Genomic DNA, 27216 nt, shown 5'->3' with positions numbered 1-27216 from the left:
TTTTTGGCTCTATTATAATCTAGTAATGACTTTCTACTGTACTCATCATAAGGACATTTTGTCTTCCTGAGTTTGAATCAATATAAATTCACAAAAAGCAATTCTTCTTTGATCGTCACCTGGCTTTAAATTTTGTACCGACGAAATTGAATACGGATAGAACACGTGATTTTAAAAAATCCTATCAATACTTATCCCTGATATTCCCAAATCTCTTTCCGCATCGGTTAATGAATTTTCAGGATACACGCTCTGAAGTATCCCAAGATTGTAATTTCATTGGCGTCATTGCCTACGACAGGTTTCAATTTGCTGCCCGTGTAAGTGTATCATGGGTGGATCGTGGTCTATCCGGATATTGCAAACGGAAAGTATCGCAGGCTCGTTTAATAACCCTATCACATTCCCCGTATATTACCTGCATATTGAAATAATCTTCATTAATAAATCATAAACGGTAGAAACTTTTGCAACACTTAAACGTCAAGCTGTTTTCATTGTTTGTTTGTTTGTTGCTTTGTTCGCTTCAGACAACCGACAATTAAAAACCATGAAGATTTCAGTTTTTTCAAATTTCTACAAAAACCGTTAATTTAAGATATATGAATTTACTGCAGAAATCCCCTTAATTTAAAGCGTAGAATCCAATGGTAAAGAGAAAATTGGGGGTTGCCATTGGAAAAAATTAATTTTTGGTTAAGTTTTTAGCTCAAGCGAAATTCGGCATCATTTTCTGAACCCCTTATATAAATTTTTGTCAAGGTTTTCACAGATTTTGAAAGCTGTAAGTGTTATTTGTCCAAATACCTAACTCATTTAAACTTAGAAATAATTTTTTTAATGGAGGGTTGCACGTGTCCAAAAATTTCTAAAATGTAAAATAATCAAAAAATGATGGACTTTCTATAAATGGACGACTTTATATAAGGCATATGATGCCTTATATAAAGTTATATTGAAATTTCGCGTTGATTCGAAAAATTTAATAAAAACTAAAGCATTCCGTTTAAAATAACGAAGTTTGGGTCCACTTCCGGTATAATCGGAAGTTTCAGAAAACTGAAATTATTTTAGCTGAAACGAGTATTTCGGAAAACTCATGCAAGCAAATTTTCAGAACACTAGTAGCAGTACTTTCCCATATACATATCAGTTCGTCGTGAAGTACCCTGTACATGTACTATTTGAATATATTTTATCACTCACTTTCACTCGACTTTTATCTATACTTCACTTGTATATTCGTTAATGCGTAATAATTATTTATTCTAAAAATTAAACGTAATAAGTACATACGAGGATATATTGAAAAATTCCTATAGAACCAAACAAAATTTCAATGTCAAAATATTTTATCACTCAACATATTCTCCTCTTAATTGGATACATGTATGTATTACAGCGAACCTGCAACGTCTCTAGACCTTTCATAAAAAATGTTTCTTCTTGCTCTGCAAACCAGACCTGCACAGTTTTTATTACCTCCTCGTTGGAAGAAAATTTACGACCTGTTAAACTTTTTTATAATTGAGGAAAGAGATGATAGTCGGACGGAGCCAAATCTAGTGAATAAGGGGGGTGCTCTAGTAATTCAAACCCTAAATCACGAATTTTTTGCATGGCAACATGAGATTTGTGTGCAGGGGCGTTGTCCAAAACAAAACACCTTTGGATAGCTTTCCGCGTATTTTCACTTCAATTTTTTCCCGTAGAGTGGTCAGTAATGTCGAATAGTAATCTCCAGTTATTGTTCTTCCTTTATCCAAAAATCAATCATGATTACTCCATGGCAATTCCAAAAAACTGAAGCAAGAACTTTTTTTGCTTTGTTTCTGGATTGTAGAAATGTACCCAAGTCTCATCCATACTAATAATTCGGTTTAACAAGTCTACATCGTTTTCAAATCGAGCACAGATCGAACGCGATGCTTCTACCCCTGCTCGCTTTTGGTCAACATTCAAACATTTGAGGATCCATTTTGTAGCAATTTTTCTCATGTCAAATTGACGTGAGCTATATGATGAACGCGTTCGTATGAAATATTCAGTGCTTCAGATATCCGTTTGAGCCCAATTCGACGGTCTGATAAAATCATGTCATGAACTGCATCGATATTTTCGGAGACTGACACAGAAACTGGCCTTCCCGATCGGTTATCATTTTCAATGGAAAATTTACCTCTTTTGAAGCTTGCAGTCCAATTTTTCACGGTCGCATACGAAGGACATTGATCACCAAGGGTATTAAGCATATCTTCGTAAATCTGTTTACCTCTTAACCCTTTTAAATACAGGTACTTGATGATGGCTCGATACTCCAATTTTTCGATTATCACAATTTCGGTGGAATTCTTTTTTCTTTTAATTAACTGCGTAACTCTGGTTTACTTTTTGACGTCAAACTTTACACTGACACTTCTAATAAGTTATTGTTCGTTGCTATGGTAACGCAATATTTTGTTTATGCATGGAAATGGTCTAGGCTAACTACATATCAATACATCCTTGAATTTCTTCTTAGGTAAGAGAATGTACTTCGGCTTATATTACTTACTCATTACAACCACAAATTTTTATAGTGCCTGAATACTGAAGCAAATTCCTACATCTTATAAATTCCAAAACACTTACATTTAGAGACAAATACGCATATTTCTTCATATAATCCCATCAAACCAAAGAAACTTTAGAACTATTATCCCAAGCACATCTCTCAGTCAAGACGGTTCATAATAAAAGATAAAATTAACAGCACTCACCTTTTTTATAATTTGCAAGCTTATATAACAAACATTGATCTTGATTAGAAGATTGACTGATGACTCTATCGAGGATGGATCCTCCTTGTAAATTTTTTTTCTTTTTTCTGCAAGGTTTGCAATTACTACCTCCCATGCTTGGGGAACTATACACACTGTTTTTGTATACATCTCCTCAATCAATAGAGGTCATGGTGAAAAAATGTATGTCAAGGTGTACATTAATGGAGGATAAAGTTGGTACAGCCTGGTACAAGACGTCAAAAGTGTATGAATGACTATTATATTGGATATACAGGTTGAATGATTAAATATATAAAGTTTATGTGCTCAATTTTTGCCATATAAACGGAGAAAATTTTCACACATGATTGCAAAATTCCAAAATAGTGAGAAGCTCTTTTATAAATATCCGACTAAAATTTTCCATCCATCAGTTTTAGAAACAATGAAGACAGGCGTGTAAGTATCCACATTTTAAATTATGTAATCAATTCAAGTCTCTTGATATAAATTAGTATATGTGTGTATTCTCATTCAAGCTGCAGTGAATGTCGAAAGGTATTTAAATTTTAAGTTTAAGTAGCTTGTTATATAGTAAAATTTCAGAACTATGTTTGGACCTTAACTTAATCATGATTTCGTTTTAATTGCATATTTAAGTCACGTTCAAACTCATTACCTTGCACGAACTTGTTCACACAATGATTAATAACCCCCTCAAGCTAACAATGTTTACGTTCGGAACCATTCCTTCTGAGCTGGAAGTAAATGTCTTTTCACTAGTATAGATAACTGTGTACTTGATTTGATCCATTGTTTTAACACAATATTCATCATGAACTAGCAGGTAATCATATGTGATCTATACATACCTAACCAGTATGTAATTGAATGTATTTAGGTCACAATTTATAGGGAATACAAATAGACAATTTTTTCAAACTTTCTGATAAACAGTTCCTTGATTCCAAACTTCATAGTCAATGGCAGCCAAATAATACGATTTATATTAATGAAATTATTTCTAAAAAAAGTTAATAATGTATTGAAGTGTTTGTTAGTCACTAAATCTTTCTTTTTCAGTGCTGTGATCTCAATAGAAGACAAGAAGATGGCTCTCACTACCAGCTCATTGATAGGTCCTACCACCATCAAATTCAGTCGAGGATAGTCACAGGAAGGAGTGTCATAGCCGTTACTCTTGTAAACCTTACTTGACAATTTCTTTACAAAAGAAGTAATTATTGTCAGAGGTGGTATAAATAAGAAGTACCTATAGTCAATCCTTGCAAAAAACACGTGGTCAACTTGAGACGACCCATTGATGTAACAGTCACAAGATAACTGTAATAACAATTTCAAAATAATTATGACAGGTAGGGAAAACCGAAAGGCAGATATACCCATACATTCAGCTGCAGAGCTGCAGCCTGGTATGCAGATGGCTCAAAGCAAGGTATAGGAATAGAAGTAGTGCTGCTTAAACAAGGAATCACTTTCCCAGTAACCCAGTAATGTGATAATACCACAATTTTATAGGAAGAAATTACGGGATCCATTACTGTAAGGAAAAAAGGCTATGCGGAGCATATATTTCGATTACTATCTGAACAAACAGGAAAACAGCAATTACTTGATTTTGTATAGAATAATTCAAATCGTTGATTGGATTTTGATAACTAAAATGATCACGAAAATGGATGGAGTACAACTCTAGGATATAATAGAGCGATTCACCTGATCATAAACAAGCGAAACGGTTTATATTAAAACAAGACAGACCTGATAAATAAGGACAAGAAATTATCAATCTGTGGAAGTCTGTTAACACGACATTGTAAGTTATATAGCAGTCTGGTCTGGTCTTTTGTTTGTACTTACTTGCATTATTAATTGGATGCACATCTCAACGACTCTGGCGACTTTTTCCAATGAAATTTTTATATATCAAATACGTAAAAACATACGGATCAAATTTGAAAGCGGCACGCGACAAGAAACGCTTGGATATTGTTTTATAAAATAACGCTGCGTTTCTTGTCGCCCCCTGAGTAGCGACAAAAAAACGCGTGCATAAAAGAGGCCTTAGCTAGAGTTTTGGTGTGACGTAGAAAAACAATACCCGCAAATTGCCAGAAAAGCGTTACGTGCGTTGATACCGTTTGCTCCTTCCTACATTTATGATGTGGGCTTCTCATTTGTGGCAGTTATAAAATCAGAGTACAGAGCAAAGTTAAAAAATGATCAAGAGATACGTATTGCAATTTCAAATATAACTCCAGATTTTGGCGTATTAATTAAAGGAAAACAAGACAAAAAGACTAGAAAGGTAATTTGTTCCCTTGCCTCTGTTTTGCTTTCTTACTACAACTATTTATATTGAAAATAATTTTGTTGTGGCTATTCACGATCAGACTACAGACAAATATGTTACCAATGTTAATTAACTATTTTGGAAATTTTAAATTTAATATATTTTATTGTTTTCTATTTAAGAAAAGAGAAGAAGGGCGTGTCACTGAAACCTGTATAAACGTGAAAAGAGCCTAGAGTCTGAAAAGTTTGTGAAGCATTGGGCTAGGGTGAGGTGGACAAATGCGGATAGAAAAGGATTATTTAGGAAACACCTATTTGACTGCTCGAATGAGGTCTTCTTATGTTCCCTCCAAGGAAATATACCATTTCTAATCCAGTGGGAGAAGTTTCAACCCCCTTTTTATCAAATTATTTGCCTTCTACTTTCCTTATATACCTCTATGTGTTGGCATTAAAACAAATATATTTGGTTATCCTGATGCATTTAGTGTTTCCATATTTTTTATGACCAGCTTTGACTTGATTGTTTTTATGGTTGATTAACTGTCCTATCGCAGTACTGTTTTCTGATAGGTCTTGTTCAAATTTAATTGTACTCAAAATCTAATAGCCTGGAAAGTGATACGATAAGTTCTTATTGATTCAGAATATGTAGCTCTTGACCCTATTGCTACCCGTACGCAATAGTTCATTTTCATTCAAGAAAATAATATCTCAAGTGTTTTGATGCCTAACTCAATTACAGTATTCTCAAAATCTTTCACGACTTGCTAAAAAGGTCGAATATGTGGTATTTTTGAAAAAGTAGTTAAACGACCTTCAAAATGAGATATCAGTCAACCTTCCCTCTATTAAAGCTTTTAAAGATTCGGTTCGTTCTTCCTGGGGTGGTTGCGTATAATCTGTCTCCGTTAAAAGTGTCAGATGGCTTCGAATATTATTGGAATTGCTATAGAAGCCAAATTATTCAACTCGGTAGCAAAAAACAGTCGTATACTTAGTATGAGGGTAAGAAAATAAAACAAAAATATTTTCGATAATTTTTTATGAAATCGCAAAAGTCAACATACAACTCTTAACAAATTCACACAAACCTCAACCTAAGAAATGGGGTAAGGGGTGACGTAACAATTGTAAAATCTATAGTGAAATATTTTCATGGGAAAAACTGATAAAAGTAAATATAATGAAATACATATTGCAACATTACTATTAAAATTATTTAAAACTTCAACAACTTTAACATTCTACAGTTTTTTAGTAGTACTTTACTACATTTTTATTGAAAATATCGATAGATATTTATTTTGATAAAATGGATTGTGTATAAAATAAATATATAAGAATATGCCAATTTCCAGATATATTAACTGGGATGGGTGAAAATATAGCAAGCAATCAAATATATAAAGTAAATCTTGGAAGTTGTTCCTAAACATTATGATCTATTCAAAAGACAAACAGAAAGTTTTCCATTGAGTAATAAATTTGTATAATTTATGATCATGTCTTCTATCTACCCGAGGTTATAGGGCTTTATATATTTTTTTGACTCTCTCCTTGTATGAACTCGTTCAATTTGGTGTACCTCTAGTTTTTTATTTTAATCTTTTTCATTCAAATTTTTTGATTATTTTAGTTATCTCTCTATATTCATTTTCCTTTTTCTTTTTAACAATTTTAAATTATTGCGCTATGGAAAATAAGTCAAAAGTAAATACAATAGAAATAGAATAACCAGAAAAAGAACGTGAGTCAAATTAAAAAAGGATTAAAAGTATCAAAACAATTATCATTAATAAAAAAATATAAACAAAAAAGAGCTGCCGATTATTATGAAGTCAAATAGATTAACAAAGAAAATAATAGAAGCAAGAAAAACTACTAAAGAATGAAGAGGGAGACCAAATAGCAACTTAACAATTTTGAAATTATTGCGATAATTAATCAAACAGCATGGAAAGTAAGTAAAGTAAAATACAATAGAAATAGAATAACCGGCAAACTACTTGAGGCAGAGTAAAATAGAATTAAAAGTACCAAAATAATAATCAAAAATAAAAAAAATATAAAGAAGAAAGAGCTGTCGATTATTATGAAGTCAGACAGATTAACGTGGAAAATAATAGAAGCAAGAAAACAACTAAAGAATGAAGAGGGAGACTAAATAGCAACTAAGAACAAATAGATAATTACTTCAAAAGTGCTGACAATTGTTAATAATCTGTAGCTAGTAAACGATGTAGCTGAAGGAATTGTTCAAATAACACAAGATTATATCAACAGATTAACTACTCCAGAAGATCAAAAACAATATTTGATTAAAGTTGTAAGTAAATAAAGATCCAAATATTCTACTGCAACTAAAAATATTTGACAAAGAAATATTAGAGGAAAATTATTATTTATAAGCAAAAATATACTTTATTTTGGACTTAACGTTACCGTTTTGTTTGCTATAAATAAAAATTATTGTGGAAATTCAATTAAAATCGATGAATACAACTTTATCGTTGAATAACTTTTGAACCATAATTTTAATTTAATTTAATCGACAAAGACATTCAGATCTTTTTTGTAGAGCGTTAAATTTCCTACAAGAAATTGCTGTTTGAGTATTTTTAGCTACATTTGTTTTAGTGGAAAAAATTAACTGTAAAAAATGCAAAAATCTCATCTTAATCAAATGTTTTGGGTATGATTTTTTTGGTCATAACCTAAAAATTTGAGGGGCGTTTGCAGACCAAAAGTGAATTCGGGAAAATTGGACACCCTAATGATAATGGTATTTAGCTAACAGTGAAACAGGGCAGATTTCATCTCATCGTAATGTATACATGTTATTTCGTTCTTGAACAGCACATTAGGTTATTCATTATTTCTTCTTCCATCAACCTTCTTTTATCTCAATATCTTTATTTCAATATATATAAATTTGTTTTTTTTTCAAATACAAAAATACTTTACATTTATTTCCCATTTAACTTATATATAAATTGCAATCTTATTCATTTTTCCACTTTTCTTCTTCTTCTGTACTATTTATGTTATTACACTTCATTGTCCTTACCCATTACAGATTTCTTATCACTTTTTTTGTTTTGATCATTTTTCTCACAAAATATTTCTATTCATATCAAGCACTGAGGTTTGTTTTTCAACTAGAGGCAATTTCTGGAAATATCAATAATATTCTATTTTAATTTTTTCATTTCTAAATTTTACAAATGTCGATAATGATTAAAATATATTATTTATCCTAAACTTTCTGGTGCCTCAAATATTCATATATTTTAGTCGACTATACCTGATAAGAAAGAAATTTAAATAATTCTACAATGTAGTGAAAATTAGTAACTTGCTAAATTTTCAGTAAAAACTCTGGAAAAAGGCTTTAAAAGAATAAATATTAAAACACTAAACAAAGATAAATACAATAAGTTATGAAAGCAAAAAAAACATCCATATGATACAAATTGTTCGAAAAAATAAAACTTTTTTAGTGACTAGTTTGTTCAAAATAAAAATGTTATAATATAAAACGTTTTATCTATTTTTTCGAAAAATTTTCAGAAAACCTATACAAACAAATTTATAAGATATGTTATTGCGTTTATATTACGTAATTGAATTTTATTTAAAGATTTCTCAAAATTTTAACAATATTCACAAATCAATCAATTTAAAATTAACAAATAGAGAGCTTAAAGTAAAAAACCTCAATTTAACAGAATCCACAAAAAAACTACTTGCTGTCAATTTTGTTTTCAATAATACTAATTTGAATATTTACTACCTACTTTAAAAATTAGATAAAAAGAATGAAATAACGATTTCAAATGCATAAAAAAAATTATGGAAATATATTTCGAGACTGCACAGAAAAAATAATTCAAGGTATTGAAATAATACTATCACTCATACTTTGTATAAAACATATTTTCAACAAGCTGATTATAACACTGCCTCATTACTACGACTAGAACTGAAAATAATCAAATTTGAATACGTTAATTTTTCATGTTGTAGAATATTGTGAAAAAATTTACAGGATATCAACATAAACTCTTTGACCAATCACAATATCATCGCTTAAGTACACCACGTAACTCCAAAAAATACTTCTTTGAATTTTGAATGTTTGAGATTGAGAATCGAAAGATGCACCTCTAAACAACTGATTTTAAATCGATCTATGTTTATAAATTAATATATAATATATAATATATACATATATATATATATATATATATATATATATATATATATATATATATATATATATATATATATATATATGAAGACCTTAGAGCAATACAATGGTGAGCCACACAAAAGGCGAAAACTATGTTAAGCCACTAAAAATTTAATTCGACTATATAGCAATAGCAAATTTCATCATCTTTTCGCGTAAAACATGGTTAGCCTTATCACAATGGCGTCGATTTCCGATACACGTGCTCGTTCAAGTGCCATTTTTAGTGGAAGCAGCAGTTCTAATTCTGATTTTTTTGAAGATAGTCATGACAGTCGTGCCGACGACTTTGTACCAAGTAGCGATAACATGTCATCAGATTCTACTGAGGCAGGCTATATTTTATTTATTTTTAGGCTTACAACGCTTTTGTGTAAAAATATATTTGAAACAATTTTTGCAAAAATATGGTATGCCATGTGGCTTCACAATAGTGGCAATCGTAGGAAGCAGTCGTGTTTGTTTACGTTTATTGCGTTGTCTCTGTCTGTATTTAATGTTCCGGGACATATCGGAGCAGCGTTTTCCTTATCATCTTCTGTTAGCTGAATTCAAATGGATGAAATTTATCTATTTGAGTTTTCATAAAGACAGTTATGTGACATTATTTTTACGTTTGCTTTTCTTCTACACATGATAATGTCCATGTACTTTGATTTTTTAATTAATTTTGGAAACAGTACCTTGTGAAATCTAAGTGTCAGAAATTGTTCACTTATACATGGTGCACCATCTATTAGTTTGTTCATTCGAATTTTTAAAAGCACCCTTTTATATAATGAAGAAAAAATTGCACCGTCTGTTTATTAAACGGTGGGTTTCAACTGGAAAAAATATGGGGTTGAGGTGAATATTTGGTTTTATAAGCATTATAGAGACTATTCTTCATGAAAATCAATTATAATTAATTGCTGCGAGTTATTGTGTAAGGACTCACAACAATCATTAAGTCTAAAGAAACCATTATTGGATCGTTCCATTAAGAAAATCATGAAAAAAGAAAATCTCTTCCGCCAAGATGATATCGGCGTGCAGGTTTTGTTGCACAGAGGACGAACATTCTCTCGAAGTGTGAAACACCTGGCAGCATATGAAATAGAAGGCGAGGATCTCTGGCAAATAAAGCCATCCCACATATTAAAAGGAGTGGGATTAATGGATCAGCTATAAACACTGGGATCTCCAGTATCGCAGTAAGAAAGGGGGACACAATAGATCCTTTGGGTCACAGTGTATACGAGACCCTAAATCTATATAAACATATACATACATACAAATGTTGGAAATAACCCCCTCTAGCCAAAATGTCATAGATGGCCGTACACGTTTAGAAAATAAAACAAAAACTGAATTTTTGTCCCCACCTTTTAAAGGATGATACCTCGGAAAGGGGTAGTGTGAGGAAATTTTGTTATAGGGAAGACCCATCTTAATTTCATACGAGCCATCACCTCCTGAATTTTGTCGCATTAATTTAGAAACACCCTTTATATAGAAATTTGATTATTTTCCTGCCAACCAAACAACAAATTCTATTCTGTTCGATATTATTTGTGAACAGGATAATGTCTGAGGTGGGTAATCTAAAGCTAATTTAACATCTTATTAATCAAAACCTGATTTTAAACACTTGGAGATCCATATCACAACTTTCACTGATTATTATCAAAATCGAATTTGCAAAGCTGAGATATTATAATTCATAAAAATGTATACAAAAGATGAAAAATGGTTACAATTGCTTTAAAGAACGAAGAATCCAGGATAGGTAAACCGAAAACCATATCAAATTGAAGAAGTTTCGTGATTGATATGATATTAAAGAATGAACTTTCGTTTCATCAAGACCTGATCACAATAAACATGAAATTTAAAATGATTGGGGAAAAACTTTTGGTCATATAATTAATTATTCATGTAGTACTTCAAGTGGCATCCCTTATCACCAGAATTATCTACAAATAATTTTGTCGTTTGAGGCTATTTAAAACAAAATAAAAAAAAAATAAATCAGCTTTGTTATGGAGTTACTACAGTTGACCATCAGACAAATATAAGACTCTTTGTAGAATATATTTGGATTTATTTAGCTAATTTATTCGAGACTTTATGACAACATCTTGTTCAATATTATTTTCCTTTTCAATTTTTTTTAAATTATATTTACGGAATTCCTTTTTAGAATCGAAATTTTTTTCGAAGCCAGTATGGCAAAAGATGCAATGTTTCTTTTAAGAGTTAAATTACTGTGTGTATGTTTTATAACAAATAATCTTTTCAATCTGTGGAGTTTGCGTTTACTGTCCCACTCTTGTTTTATTACTTATAGATTTCGATGCTAATAAAATTACAGATAATTAAGATACTCAAAGAATGGAGTGTGAATCCAGTGGAACTGTTATAATTATACTCTATGGATCAATTCTAAAGAAAAAAAAATTTGGATATGTATAAAAGGATAAATTAGTTATTGTACAATAGATATTATCCTGAAATAATTTAATGAAAATACAGTATAATAACGGTTACTAAAAATCGGCTTGATATCGTATTCAGAAGTAGAGTAGACAGCAACTAGATTTTTAGAAATATTTTTTTTTAGTTTTAATAGTTTTGACAGTATCAGTTAGGTTCTGGCATATTTGGCGGTATCAACGAGGAAGACGTATGACTAAGAAAATATTCATTAGAGGGAGAAACGGATCCTCGACTCAATCTGGATGGAGGTGTTGATAAACTGTAACTAAAAAAATATATATATTAACAATATAATTTTGCTTATAATTCATATACAAATATTACAAATATACCTTCTATATGTATTTTTAATTTTCTTTATTTTTTACTACTTATACCTTTTTATATGTTTTTTTGTGGTAATTTGTCTTGAATTTAGATCTCTTTTTATAGAAAATCAGTTTAAAATTTACGACTTTATTAAAATATAGCTTGACATTGACAATATGCGTTATTATATTAATCAATAGATCATCTGCATCATTAATATGAAAAAATAAATTGATTCAAAATAAAAAAATTATTTTTCCTCAGTTTTTACATCTCTAAAATATGTAACTGCAATCAATTAAATTATTCGTAGTTGCATTATAAAATTTATAAAATAAAACTTTAAATTTAACGTCATTTATTTTGGTCTTTTTATCATTTACAGCTTTCTCGTTCCTTGTGTATAAAAATGTTGTTTTTCGTGTATTAGATTCCGTTTCAAGAATTTTTGAATCTTTATAATTGAACTTGGTGATATTTCGTGGTTTGTTAATACAGTTTCATTTTTTTTATCGTATTGATGGCCTTTTCATCTATTATTTAAATACTGAGATGCCTGCCCTATGTAATTAGCGTCACAATTATTACAAGGTATTTTAAATAAAATATTATTCTTTTGTCTTTGGGTGTTTTAGATTTTAGTCCTTGTACATATGGTAAGGGAAAATGATTTATATTTTGATATTTAGTTTTTGTTTTGTTTCTTAATCGATTATAGTATATATTTATCCTTTCCTTGTCTGTTATTTATAATATTTCCGGAAAATTATTTTCTTTCAATGCAGTTTTTGCTTTTTAAATAAATAAGCACTAAATTCGGAATCTCACTGATGGATAGATCTATCAGCCAAGCTTAATATCACTGATCTTTTTGTGATATAGGATGACACAAATTGAAGTTCAAATATCTTGAGGACCATATTGTAGTGCGGGAACCAGCAAGAGAAATGCAGGACCAAATTCCTTTTAAGAGGAAGTAAAATGCATCAGAAAGTTGTATAATAAAGTCTAGTAAACGTCAGCTGCGATTGGTGGGTGAGATGAGATGAGAGAAAAAAAAAGAAATTTAGTCATTTCATCCCAACTAAAAATTTGTGAAACTGTAACTATCCTAATATCTCGAAGAAACAAAATAATCAGCTGACTATACCATAATGTATTACACGTTATGTGTGAAAAGTCATGATAATTGACGCACAGATAGATCTTGATGAGATCTATCGAGCAAAGGTATCCATGGTTCGATATCTGTTAACCTTCCTGAGATAATGCCCGCTTCCGGTATATCCGGAAGTAAATGTTACCGCATAAAATGGATATGATAAATCGATTTCTCTTAATACCAATAGTCTATGTATAGAGTTTCATGATAATATTTGTGCGGTCGCTAATCATACTTTCTTTTTTTATATAATTACTATAATTAATTTATAGGTTATATATGATTGTGTTATTTTAAAAGTTTAAAGTTTAATGTTTATTCATTCACAGTTATAATTAATTTTATGTAGATTCAAGAATGTCTCTATTTTTGTATGCTAATGTTATATTTCATCATTGCAATATATATATATATATATATATATATATATATATATATATATATATATATATATATATATATATGTATTATATACTTTTTTATCCAAGTATAAGTGGTTACTTTCACCAGACACTTTTTTCTTCTACAACCACAAAGTTTTCACTTACTTTCTAGGTTTAGCAGTTGTCAGCAAATCATCAATTGTATTATCCTCAGAATCGGAATATAAGGAAGAAGCAGGCCTCCCAATTTTGGAACTATAAGTCTGATAACGATTGGGAACGTTCACATAGTCGTTTAATAAAGAAGAGCTTCTTGAGTAAGGCCGATTATAATTTCTAGAAGGTTCTTGAGCAGAGGCGATGTAACTAGGTCTACAAAATTTATGAAAAAATTACATGTCATAAATTTAAGATTTTATTTCAATCATTACGTACCATTTTTAGTTATTTATTAAATTTTTCCGCTCTAACTACATGAAAAATGTGAGATTCCATGTTACATTGATGAACATAAGTAATTAGAGTCTAGAATTTTAATAAATATCTAAAATTTCTACATAATGATTAAAAAAAATTTGGGATGCGAATTTTTTCTTCTTATTTTTTGCCTTTTCTGAGAAAGTTTACCATGGTTGATGATAATATTTATTTACACCAACAAGAAGTAGAGATTTCAACGAATAAAAATCTCACCAACTTTTTCGAAAAAGCTAATATTTTGACGGCAGGATTTTCGTTCCAAAATTAGAATACATTTTTGATATTATGTCAAAATAAATTACAGTGTATGTAGGACATAAAAAGGTAACTTTTCATAAAATTTGTTGAAAAAAAATGTTTTTGTAACAGACAAAAATTAAAAACGAAAAAATTGTTTTTAATTTTTCACATAAATTTTGAGGTTATGTGAAAAAAAATGTAAATATAAAAGTAGTCGATCTTTTTACTACCTACAACTTTACTATTTTTTTATAGAACTTGTAGTTTTACTAGGAATCGAGATAAATCGTTTTTTGCCCTTAAAAACTCACCCCCTTTCCGTTCCCGACCTTAGATCGCTCGTAAATTATTTTTCCTTTTATTCTTGTTATTTTTTTTTCACTTTTTATTATTTTTAAAGGCTTCTAACTTAATCTATCAGTGAAATGATCTTGCACGTTAAGAAAATAACCTAAATATGGTACATTACGTGCGAAACGCTTTTAAATTTGTATAGAGTCCAATAGAAATTACTTATAAAATAATTAATTAAAAATTCAATTGCTTCTGATAATAAATTATAAAATTCAAATTATACGTAATTCCAAGATACCCTTTCATAGAAAATTCTAACAATATACAAATTCGTAGATAGAAGTTATATCTGGAGAAGAAGAAGAAGTTATAACATGTACATATGAATAAAAAGAAATCCCTTTTATGATATATGTATTTTTCTAAAAAACTACCCATCCTAGTTTATATAGATCGGATCGTTTTAATTAAAACGCTTTGTGTGCCTTATTTATAAATTAATATTTTCAATTTTTTTCGCAGACTAGCCCAAATTTTTTTTTAAACGCGAAACTAAATTTTAGAATTTTAAAAGTGGGTATACTCGAATGTACAGTAAATTATATTTTAATATTATCAAAAACTTACCTACGAGTAATTGATGATCTGTAGTCATAATTTTTCCTATCTAGGGAACTATAATCCGTTGGACTCTTATATCCCAAGTCTAAGTTATAATTATTCGGTTTTCTCATTCTCTTTTTCTCGTTAAATCTGGTATAGAAACTTTTCCTTCTAATCCTATCGATCACAGATTCATTTTCATCCCCGGAATATAAATAACCATTAGGAGATAATGGCGAATGTAGATCATTGACGTTAGGATATTCGGACATCACCGACCACGAATCGCAGCTCTGATAATCATCAGAAGGTGACAATACAGTTGAGCTGTCGTCAGTCATCGCTATAGAATTTCTATTGTCGTTAAAGTTATCATCGTGGGTACTAGTACTAGGAACAGGTTCTTTGATCACTATCGGTTCACTTCTGCTTTGAACTTTTGAAAAATCGAGTTTTAAATTTGCTCTATCAGGTTTTTCGTTGTTATTTACGGAATCGGACATATTATCCAAATTTAAACTACGTCTGTAAGAATTAACTGGTAATTTTGACTTGGGTTTACTATCTTTTTCAGTAGTGCCGTTTTGGAAATGCTTCATCTTATCAATTAGTAAAGATTTAGGTCTCTCTTTTTTAATGGTACTTTCAGTAGAATCGTTTTGATTCTCATCATTGGAAATCACAGTTTTGTTATCATTATCACTTTCTTTCTTGGTATTCTTATTTTTTTGTTTCTTCAAAAATTTTTTCTTTTCTTGTTCCTCATATTTTTTGAAAAGTCCTAAAATTTTAGTAACTGATTTTCTCGAAGCTTGTAAAGGTTTATTACTACATGATAAGTCTTCTACTGATACAGCTCTCTTTATCAAACCGGATTCGGTACAATGTTCCAAATTTCTTGGCAAACTTTGTTCTCTTAATCTTTTAATTGCATTTTCAACAGTAGATTTTTTCTCTTGTATGACCTGTTGGTCTTTGGATGTTCTGAATTTCTCGAATTTCTTCTCTAAACTTTGCAGCAGCTTATTTTTCTGCACCTTTTCATCCTCATTTGTGTTTTTGGGACTTTCACTTTTATCTTCTTTAGTCTTTTCTTTACTTTTACTGAAACCTTTTCTTAATTTACTTAGTTTGGATTCTTTTTCAGGAGAAACAGTTTCTTTACTATTTTCTTTGAGTTTCTCTTTTGAAATACTTTCTTTGACTAAATTCTCTGTTGGATAACTTTTTGGTCTTGCTATTCTGGATGGCTTATCTTTTTTCGTTAGATTTTTTGGTGCTTTAACATTGACATAATCGTGTATAATTTTATCCGTATCAATTTTAATATTATCTAGAGAATCACAGTTATTAGTAGCACCAGCAATATTAACATAATCATGTATATTATTTGCATTTTCCAAATTTTTGATACTGTCAGATACCTTATCAAGAATAACGTCGGTTTCTTTGATCAATTCGTCTTCAGATTTTTCTTTTGAGGTTGAACCTTCTCTTTTAGAATATAGCCTGCCCTTCCTTTTATCCCTTATTTCTTTTAAAACTTTCTGGGTTTCCATTTCGCGCTCTTTTTTATCTCTTAGGTATACATGTTCGTCTTTAGGACCATCAAAAAAGTCCGGTCTTAAAAATCTTGAAAGTTTCTTTGAAGAGGACGGTTTTTGTAGATCAGTCTTACTATCGATGGTATCCAAGGATTTGTTTGGTGAGTATCTACTATATAGAGATTCTGAAGAATATTTTGAATATGGTCTTGATGCTGAAGAATCCGAGATACATTTTGAGCTATCGTTTTTGTAGGAAGTGGAAATACTTTCGGATATACTAGAATCTGGACTTTGTAAATCAGTTTTCGAATTATACATTCTGGGCTCACGGAGTGAAGTTGATTTTGTTACTCTAGGTTTTCTAAGGAATCTACTATCACATCTAGGTTCAGCGCCGATACTAGATGATCTAATACTAAATTCAGAAGGTCTAAATTCTTCTCTTTTAACGGGAAGAAAAGATTTTACCACTTTAGGCTCTTTAGTGCTATCTACGGTTTCTTTAAGAATATTATTCTCGGCTGAGCATCTTCTAGATAATGTAGATCTACCAATTTTATCTTCTGGAGTACAAGAAGACATTGTTCTATGCAATTTTCGAGCTTCGGATGGAGCTAGTTGGGCAAGCAGTTGTTTTTGGATGCGTTTCGAAAGACCAGGCGTTAAATAAGAAAGTGCCAAAGCATCTTCTTCGGAGAGTTTTAATTTTTTTAAATCTAGATCTGCTAAATTAAGGTTTTCGTCCTTAGGTTCATCTGAAAACGGATTTAAGTATTAGAATAGTGTATTCTACTACATGAGTTCAAAGTTTTATGTTTACTGTCAAACGAAAATCTAAATTAAATTTTTTTTCTATAAAACTTTGAACTTTAGTGAATTTTATTCAATTTTGAAATGAAAGTTGGATCTTCATTTTCTAATATTGAAAAATAAGTCAATTTCTACTGAACAGCGGATGAGTACTATACTGAACACTGCCTGGCGCCCACATCAAGTTATTATTTTTGGTGTAGTGGTAGTAAACAAGAAGTTAGGTATAAATATTACTAACAACGAGGATTGAAAGACCCAATGAGTCTCAAGTTACTCAATTACTGTTATCCTTAGAATTGAAACGATAATTGATAATATGTAAATAGGATATGATTGACACCTTGTGGTTGATACAAGGTATTGATGTTTGCAATTATTAAAGATCTACCCCGGAGCTGTCACATGCAGAAAATGGATATAGCAACAAGAACTTTCAAAGGGTTCAGTTTCTGAGATATAGAGAGTTTTAAGTTGAAAATCCCTTAAAAAATTCTGTCCTATCAGTATTTTAATAAATCTTTTTATTTGAAAACAATCGATTATTTTGAAAATTCCAAGTCGCAAGTCACTAATTATGCCGTTCGTGAGAAATTCAGACGTAGGCTTTCTCCGCCATAGTTCTAGTCTATGTGCACATTAATTCAGTGCACGTGTAGATCGCGAATGTAACAGTTGGTATCGAAACGGAAATTTTGATAATATAACGGATATTAGAGTGCAATATTTAAGGTTAATTAAATTTTTCTTTCTCCCCCTTAGTGGAAAAAAATAAATGTTGGGCGTCCGAAACATGTAATAATTGTAAACGTAATTAAAATAAAAAATCGCGAATAACAGTCTTTGCTCTTTTCCATGTTTATTATTTGGAAGCGATGAGGCCACAGATTGGCATTACATGTTTAAAACGAATAAAAACTTTTCATAAATGTACAATGGGTGAAAATAGGTTAACTGCCTTCGCAAAGTGTAAATAAATGTTTGAAGGAACCCAAATTTTAATTAAAATATTAATTGATTAATTCATCTCGAAAAGGAAATATTTATTTTCAATTTAAAACGTGTTATAACTAGAAAGACAATTTTTTGGCGAGGCAAGTACTCCTCAAGTAATATTTTTGGGCGTGGGCGTATGGTAGCAAATTTACCTTCCGTTATAGCCCCTAAAATATTGAACTACGTGTCGTCGCCGAAAAAAAATAAGGATAGAAATGAAGACTAAATTGGAATTTCTGGAACCGTTGGTGATATTCATACTGAACACACTGTTTACACTACCACTACACCAACACTCACGATTACACTGTATGACGCGCGTTTCGATAACCAAGTTATCGTCTTCGGAGACTAAAGGTAAAAAAAACAGTTTACCTTCAGTGTCTGAAGACCATAGAAGCATAGATTTGCAGGTGATTGTTCAACTCTTGGAGGATATGAGTTTATGGTTCAAGGAAATTAATATCACTGGTAGTTAGCGCTTTTCTATGAGTATTTGAGCGTTAAGCAATACGTAACATATGAGGAAAAAAGCTCATAACAACCAAAAACATTTAACAAAAGCACTAGAGCTTTGTGACATACACCTTATATCAACATTTGTAGCATCTTCGTTATTTTTTTTCTTGGCAACAGCTGAATAAAATTAACAATACAAGTTATACTAGAATACATTTTTGAAATGTAGTAGATCTAACTTCCATATATGTTTAAAATTAATTGCATGCTGTTTTGGTGACAAAACTTGCAAATATTAAACGAAACCTACCTTCATAAATTAATGAATTTTTGGCACACATTATCTGCTGCAGCTTGAAATAAAAAACACAAACAACGAAAATTAGTTAAATAAATGATAAAAACACATTAGACTCTCATGCAAAAAGATATATGGACTATAATTTTGAAATTTACAATTTATTTTTGAATTGTAACAATGAAAATAGTGAGCCGTATAAAACAAATATCCAACAAGAGGATCAGGACAGTTTTTGTCTATTAAAGTTAGGACCGTTTTTAATCTTGAGAAGCAAGTAATATTATAGGAATAATATTTTCAAGTGAATATTAGTTCCATAAATATTTTATTATTCTTTCTGCTCTACCATGTCGATTTATTTGATAAAGCAGTTACTAAGAGGGTTGTTACTAAATTTTTGAGATATGACAACATTGTTATGGATATCAATTTTTAATGGTGAACGTTCAAACGAGTGTTATTTGTGTTGTTTACAGATATTTGAAACATTCAAATTGGTCAAAAAATGTAAAGATTGTATTGAATCGTGCTCGCACTTTGCTAAGGTTGAATTTTTTAAAACTCATTCAAAATCAACTGTTGTGATAATGCAAGATCGTCATGTGATATACCGTAAGATTCAGGCATACTTGGGCATTAGTCAAAAATATTTTTTCGCGTTATTAAATTGTGGTGCTTCTAAAGACTCGGGGCAGCCGCCGAATCATGGATCTATGCATATGAACCCGACAATAAACAACAATCGAAGCAGTTCGAAGCAAATGTATTTTCGAAATAACTGGACATATCGCCACAGTTCTATTAGAGCAACATAGAAAGGTCAATTCTAAATGATACACCAGCATTTCTTTACCAGAAATGTTCGAAAAAATCAGGGAAACGGAGCAATAATTCTCTCAAACAAAAACGTTTTAAAAAGTATCTTTAATAATATCTTTTAAATTAATAAAAAAATTGTTTAAAAAAATTTTCAATTTCATTATAAAACGTTTTTTGTCATTCCTGAAAAGTAGTAGTTTTTTAAATAAGAGGTTTCGTTAGAAAACCATCGCTATGTATTTTGCCGTTTTAAATGTAACAAGACAATTATAAAAATTCTTATAATTGCACTTGTCCATCATCAGACGGACCAATGAACGTCCTTTTAAATGAGCGATGGAAAACAATATTAAAAATAATAATTAGAGAAAAAATGCCAGATAAAAATAATGCAGTTTCTTCAATATTTTAAAACAATATACCATCATTTTGAAAAAAATACCATCTTTTACTATTTTGAAAAGAATTATAAATCTGAAAATGGTATTCTTGAGAACTTTTATTGTACAATTTTTTTTTCAATGAAATTTTATAATAAACTGTAAGCGTACATTTCTTCTTAAACATCAAATACATCTAATTAATCAATCAGTGATGTAATTTCTTTTTTTTTTTTCAGGTAGCATTGTAACCATTTATTTTTAATAACGACTCACTATTTACCATTATAATATATACATGTTTGCACCGTTAGGAGACTATAGTTAAACAGTTAAATTCTCAAACTAATTTTGGTAAGAACTGTACATTTGGAAGGAATCGAATATATTAGTTAAAAGATGAAAACAATAGATACAAGAAAGCTTCGAACTTGCCCAATAGTTAAAATAATCTATGTGAAAACTTATTACTAAAGTAATCATCAATAGATTAACTACTTAATTTGATAAATGCTATCCTCCGACAAAAGTAGGCCTCCACAAAGGCTATAGCAATATCAACACAATTCAGAGTTTCATTTCAAGCAAGGAACAACGCCATAGTGGATTCCAGATACCAATCTCAAATATGGAAAAGTTCAAAGAGAGGTCAAATGCGGAGAAAATTTTGCCTAAAAATGCCATTGGAACTGTTAAAAGCTTCAAAAATAACAGGCCTAATAATGAACTTGACGAAAACTTCCATCCTGGACATATCTTTAGATCTTTGGGATCTAAGGATATGTCTACCTAGGTCACAAAAAGAAACTAAAGATAAAAACAAACAAGATGAGATAGAAGAGTCTGTATGACTTCGGCCTCTCCTGGCAAGCTTAACTATACACTTTAAACACCTATACTCGTAATTCCTATCATCCTTAAATCGAAACTTTCAACCAGTATGTTATCATGTTGCGCATATCCGAGACTACATAAGGTTTATTCTTGGTAGCTGCACTGGCAGACTAGTTCAGAAAGTGTACACTAAAGCGTTCTTTGTAGCAGAACCACCGCTAGTGTCGCTGTTCTTAGTAGCAGTGCGAAAGTATTAGTTCACTATACTGCTTGTACTAGGTCTATAATCAGTTCAGTCAGTGTAGTACAAGACAGTGCAATAAGTGTAATCTGGAAACGTTGACACTACATCTTCGTCAACGGAAGAAAGTAAAATATCAAAAAGTACTCAATCGTTTTCCATTATTTTTAATACTGCAAGACCTGAATCATATCAAATAACCTCAAATACATCAATCAACAACATGCTCCATTGCTCTCTGCACTATACTGTTCTTTGAATCCTATCGAACTAATTATATACACTCATAAACTGGCTTGCACTGGTCCAGTTCAGTACAGTTCCAGTGCAGCTACCAAGAACAAAACTATAATAAAAGGAGAAATCAGATGACGGATAAACATGGAGAATTTAATAAAAACGAATCGAAACGGACTCTGGTAGGTATTAAGGTGTAGACGTAGACGAACACAACAGTGAAAATGGATGAACACTGACTTTATTGACAGTAGTTTTAAATCTTTTTACGCAATGTTATATAACTTGAAAAAGAGAGAAGTAATAAAAAAGTCACACCAAACTGCGCGGGCGCGGTATCATCTTATTACTGCTACTACTGCTACTTCTAAATTTACAATGACACTGCTTTCACCATGACAGTCACAACAGCAGGACAGTTGCCACACAAGGTGATACTAGTTTAACAAACCATGCATGCAACGTAATCCGAAACTGCATGAAAGTCTAGCATCCTCAGGAGATGGGTGTATGGAATTAAATAGCTGGAGACAGAGAATAAAACAGAAAATAAAATATCCATTACAAAAATTAATATGTTATATTAAGGTTGGAGTGGCACAATCCATTCAAAAGTGGTCGACTAGTGGTAGAAGACTTGTTTTGCTCGTGCCAGACTTCTACATAAGCACACAATTAAAAAGGAGAAGATACCCGAAGAATTCATTATCAACTGACCCACCCGAACGTGATGGGTGTCTTGGATTATCCAAGTAGATGAAAAGAAATTTCGCTTAATCGGGTGGTTGGTGTGTGGTTAATTGCTTAAGAAATTGTTGTTAATAATTTGATTTGACATTCAACTGATCATAATTAGAACTCAATGACTTTCAGATGACAAACTAAAGCTGAATATGAACGCATATTTAATAGTATTAAAAACTCAACTGTTTAGACATATATAATAACGGTGACTTACCTTGTAGTTGTAAACGTAAAATATAAATTATTAGTAATTATAATCAATATTTCAATCATCATAAAAACAAAAAATAAAAACAAAAAAACAGGCATTTAAGCTCTCTCGCACACACAAACAAATAAAATTTGTTAAAATCAAACTTCTGAAAAAAAAATAACAAATTGTAGACATCAAAATTGAACAAACATGAAAGGGTATTTTTCCTGCATATGATAATATCATTTCATGACAAGATGGGTACCAATTATTTTTCTTAGTGTGTGAACAGTAGTACATGATCTTGTTTGATGTGTACAACTTGTTAAAAAAAATAATAAGTGTCAAATAAGCGCAAATTAAAAAATAAAAAACATTGTGATTAACTTTAACAAAGGGTAAAATTACTGGTTGCATATAATACTTTTATTTTTATTAATTATATTCAGTTTCATTAAATATTCTTTTTTTCTAATTTGAACTATAGTTTGAAAAATATATTTATTAAAATAAAAGCACAATGCTGGGTGTATTCAATTAGTTGTAATACAGGCCCTAACCTTAGATATGTTACTTGTCTTGGAGTCATTAATAATTGGGAGTGGTATTTCTCTTGCACAACTATATTATTCTTTTTATACCCCCTAAAATGAGTTTGAACGTTTTGATTAAAAAATTGAGGTTCCAGTCTTAAACCAAATCTTATCAAAGAATTTATATAACAAATCAACATTTTTCTAAAACTTACTTTTTCCTGAAAAGCTTGTTCACAGATATGACAAATGTTATAGCATATCGGAGGTTAAAAAAAACGGCCCTCGTTAATAAGTCTGATTCATATATTTTTAGTTGTATTTTTTCCAATATATTTGGAACCCCTAACATTCTAATTTTGTTAAATATCCCAAAAGCTTTCACTTTTACTAGAATACGGTTGAATGCAATATCAATTTTTTCTGCGGCGTGATATGATTTCATAATTTTTCCAGCTATTTTATAAATATTCACAATTAGATACTGAATTTATTCCACGTGGTAGAAGCCTGTTTAAACCTGATTTTGTCAAAGATAATCATGCAATGTCTTAGTTTTTTTCCATAAACCTATTTGTTGTAAAAATCAAAAGAAAAACACCCAAATAATTTGTTATAATATTGCGATGAGGTGAAAATATATATTTGACCATAATTTGTTAGTTAAAAGTCTCCAATTTTCATATAAGGAACTTTATAGATCCATACCACTGCTAAACATACATAATGCAAGTGTGGAAATATTTACAAATAAAAAATATGTGTTCATAACTTCAACTTTTGTTAGATTTCTCAATTAATATTATCATTTTTTTAAACAGTACACTCAATATTTTCAGTTTTTCATAATTTATTAAATTACAAACATATAACTGTCAAGCCAGTATAAATACAACCTTATTTATTTTAAAGTTATCGAAAGAAAAAGGTATAGAAACGTTTTTTATTTAGACTTATATTACTGACAGGAATAAATAATTTAATCTTATTTGAATAGAAGTTTAGATCGTTAGCTTTCTTTTATAACAGGGCTGTCCAACTGGAGTCCCGCTGAGTTTTATGTAAGGAACGCCTCAATTTTCTAGGAATATTATGTAGGTATCTACATTGTTGTCAGATCTTTCCTTTTTAGATATTTGTCTAGTACTCAAGTGTGGATCGTCTTCCAACAGGACACAAACATCTAAAGATTTGTTTTCAGTTGATGCAGTTTTTCTGCGCCCTAATTTGGAAAAATCTTTTACTGAACCAGTATCGTTAAACTTTTTTACTAATTTACTGACAGTAGATTATGGGATTTCGGTTAGGATATAAATTATTAAAGATATTACACTTTTCTTGTTGACTTCTACGCCTATCACTATATCCTAATATGATTAAAATATCAATTCAATCAAACTTCAACAATAATAATTAATTGAAACGCAGTCATAACCACCTAAATGTATTATTTTAACTATGGGGGAGATAATGCAAATGTAGCTATAACTCCGAAATTATGACATTTAAGTATAGGGAACGTATATAAAATAATCAGTATTTCTTCTAAAAATACAAAATACATAGAGTGATCCATTAATTTTCCGTAGGAAGGAAAGATCTGACAACAAAGCAAATACCACAATAATACCGGCCGTATCACAAGACTCTTGTACACAAAAATTTATAAAAATCGTACAAGCCTTTTCCAGTTACTTCCAGTTTGTATGTAATGATGACATTTTTCAAATGTCACCTTTCTTTGGCATAGGAAAAATTTATTCATTTTTGTGCTATTCAACAATTATATTAATGTACTGTTATGAACACTAACCTTACCGACTGATACGGTGGTAAAGTTAATTTTACAGTTAAAGTCATTTTACACATTTTACTATTTCATTCCCTAAAATTTTACCTCCATGAATTCATAAGATATTTATGAGAATCTATAAATTTTCTTCATGTTCTCATTGATAATTGGTCAAGTTGTGATTGATATTAAAAGTTTTTAGGTACATTTTACATGAAGACAGTCGTTTATTTTCCTCTCAAGCTAATTTTATTCCCCAATAATTTCATTTTAAAAAAAATGCTAACGTCATGATTTCAAAATATTCTATACTAATCAATTCTTATAACATTTTTCCATATTTCTTAAACTAAGAGCTTTGAGCCATGATTTCAATTCAAAGTTGTTGAACACGCCTCTTCCATGACGGGATTGTTGTAACATTTATTTGGTGTATGTTTAGTTTCCATTGATGCGCCAATTTCAATAGACTTTCTTTAGATAAAAGATCTCCATACTTTATAGGAAAAGATTGATCTTTAAGGGTACATAATTCATTTGGATTAGAAACAATGGTCAAATATTTATAAAGGGAAATTGAAATAAATTTCGGAAAGAATGGATAGATGAATTAGTTGTGCATGCAGCCTACCGAATCTGTGTCGTAGCAGTTTGCCAGCAGGCTGTTAGTTGGTACCCTTCTGATTGGCTGGACCGCAGGGCACATGCACCGTAACACGCACGCGCGCTGCAATCACACAACCATGCTTTGTTTTTTATCTTTTCATTTTCTATATCTAAATTGTTTACCAAAACGCATTCTGATGTGCTAAGGTTGAATGAGATCGAGAAAAATACGGAAATCTTTATATTAATTTTTTAAATACATGAATAAAGAATAAATAAATATGAAGTTTTGAAATTATGAAATAAAAATTCCTAAATGGTAGCCTTTACTTCGCAATTTATACAAGTTAGGAAACAGATACTTTTCTTTTATGACTACATGATTGAGGCTATGAAATTGTAGTATAGTTTTTCCAATATCAATTGCAGAAGACAGTTATGCGAGGAACAATCAATATTTCATAAATACCCACGGCACTTATACCAAATTAAAGAATGAGAAATAATGTTTACTCCCCGTATAAAATTCGGTAAACATCTAATAAACCGTCATTCCACGTGGACTCATCATCTTCACTGTTCACCAATGAAAAATCGAATCGTAAACATAAATGTATTTCTAGTGGCCAGAGCTGTTGAAAGGCGTATGTACACAATTTCTTCGAAATATTCCTGCCAGACAGTCTGCGATAAGCAGTGGCGTCGCTATGTAAGATTCATTTAACTCATAAATTTCTTTAAATAAATAGAAATATGGCGTTCTTTAAACCATGGGCGAATGAAGACAATGAAATTGCACAGTGTAGTGAAAATGAAGACAGGTATGAATTTAATAATAAAGATTTAGATACAGCAAGTTATTTTAAATATATTCGAATGTTTAAAAAGGAAAATATTCAGCAATCTAATAATGCAATCATAATAAGAATTGCTGAATTAACTAGAGTAAATAAATTTTCCATTTATCGAGTAGTCACGAAAGGGGTTGTTGTGGATTATTCACAGAATCGAAAAACATGTAAAGAAAAACTGGAATCAGTTGACAAAGCTACTAAAGATTTTATACATAGGACAACTTATAGTTTATATAAGAAGTAGAGACATTAGAAGTAATACAGAAGCAGATTATCCTGAATACAATTATACCAGTTTAGAAACATTGCGTCAAGTTTTGTCAGCATGTGGTTTCAAACACAAGAAATTGAATAAACGGATGGCAATAACCGAATCGTTGCGTTGCGACTTAGTACTTCTTCGTTGGTGATTCTGTCAGTCCAGGGTATCTTCGTCCATAGAGCCACACCTCAATGCCTACTCCGTACAGCAGTACTGACCATACATAACATTCCATGAATCCTATTCTGACGTGGAGGTTTGACAAATGAAGTTTATGACTGAACCAAGATACTTATATTTTTGCACCCTTTCTATTTGTTTTCCAT

The 27216-nt window shown here is 30.6% G+C and overlaps 2 protein-coding genes across 2 annotated transcripts in view; both read right to left on the bottom strand.

Moving 5' to 3' along the window:
* The window catches only part of LOC130446539 (transient receptor potential cation channel subfamily V member 6), an 80241-nt gene extending 77346 nt beyond the window's left edge, over nt 1–2895 (bottom strand). The window contains exon 1 of the mRNA XM_056782857.1: nt 2760–2895. Within this exon, the coding sequence (XP_056638835.1) occupies nt 2760–2895 (136 nt within the window). The remainder of the gene's footprint in view (nt 1–2759) is intronic.
* A 3213-nt stretch (nt 2896–6108) lies between these two features.
* The window catches only part of LOC130446952 (uncharacterized), a 78925-nt gene continuing 57817 nt past the window's right edge, over nt 6109–27216 (bottom strand). Inside the window, exons 15-17 of the mRNA XM_056783511.1 lie at nt 15307–17584; nt 13831–14037; nt 6109–12076 (exon numbers count right to left, since the gene is read on the bottom strand). Of these exons, the coding sequence (XP_056639489.1) occupies nt 11956–12076; nt 13831–14037; nt 15307–17584 (2606 nt within the window). The 3' untranslated portion in view covers nt 6109–11955. The remainder of the gene's footprint in view (nt 12077–13830; nt 14038–15306; nt 17585–27216) is intronic.

This window comes from Diorhabda sublineata, chromosome 7, assembly GCF_026230105.1.
Source record: "Diorhabda sublineata isolate icDioSubl1.1 chromosome 7, icDioSubl1.1, whole genome shotgun sequence".
NCBI classification, from domain to species: domain Eukaryota; kingdom Metazoa; phylum Arthropoda; class Insecta; order Coleoptera; family Chrysomelidae; genus Diorhabda; species Diorhabda sublineata.
This window is presented reverse-complemented; position numbering and strand designations above follow the sequence as displayed.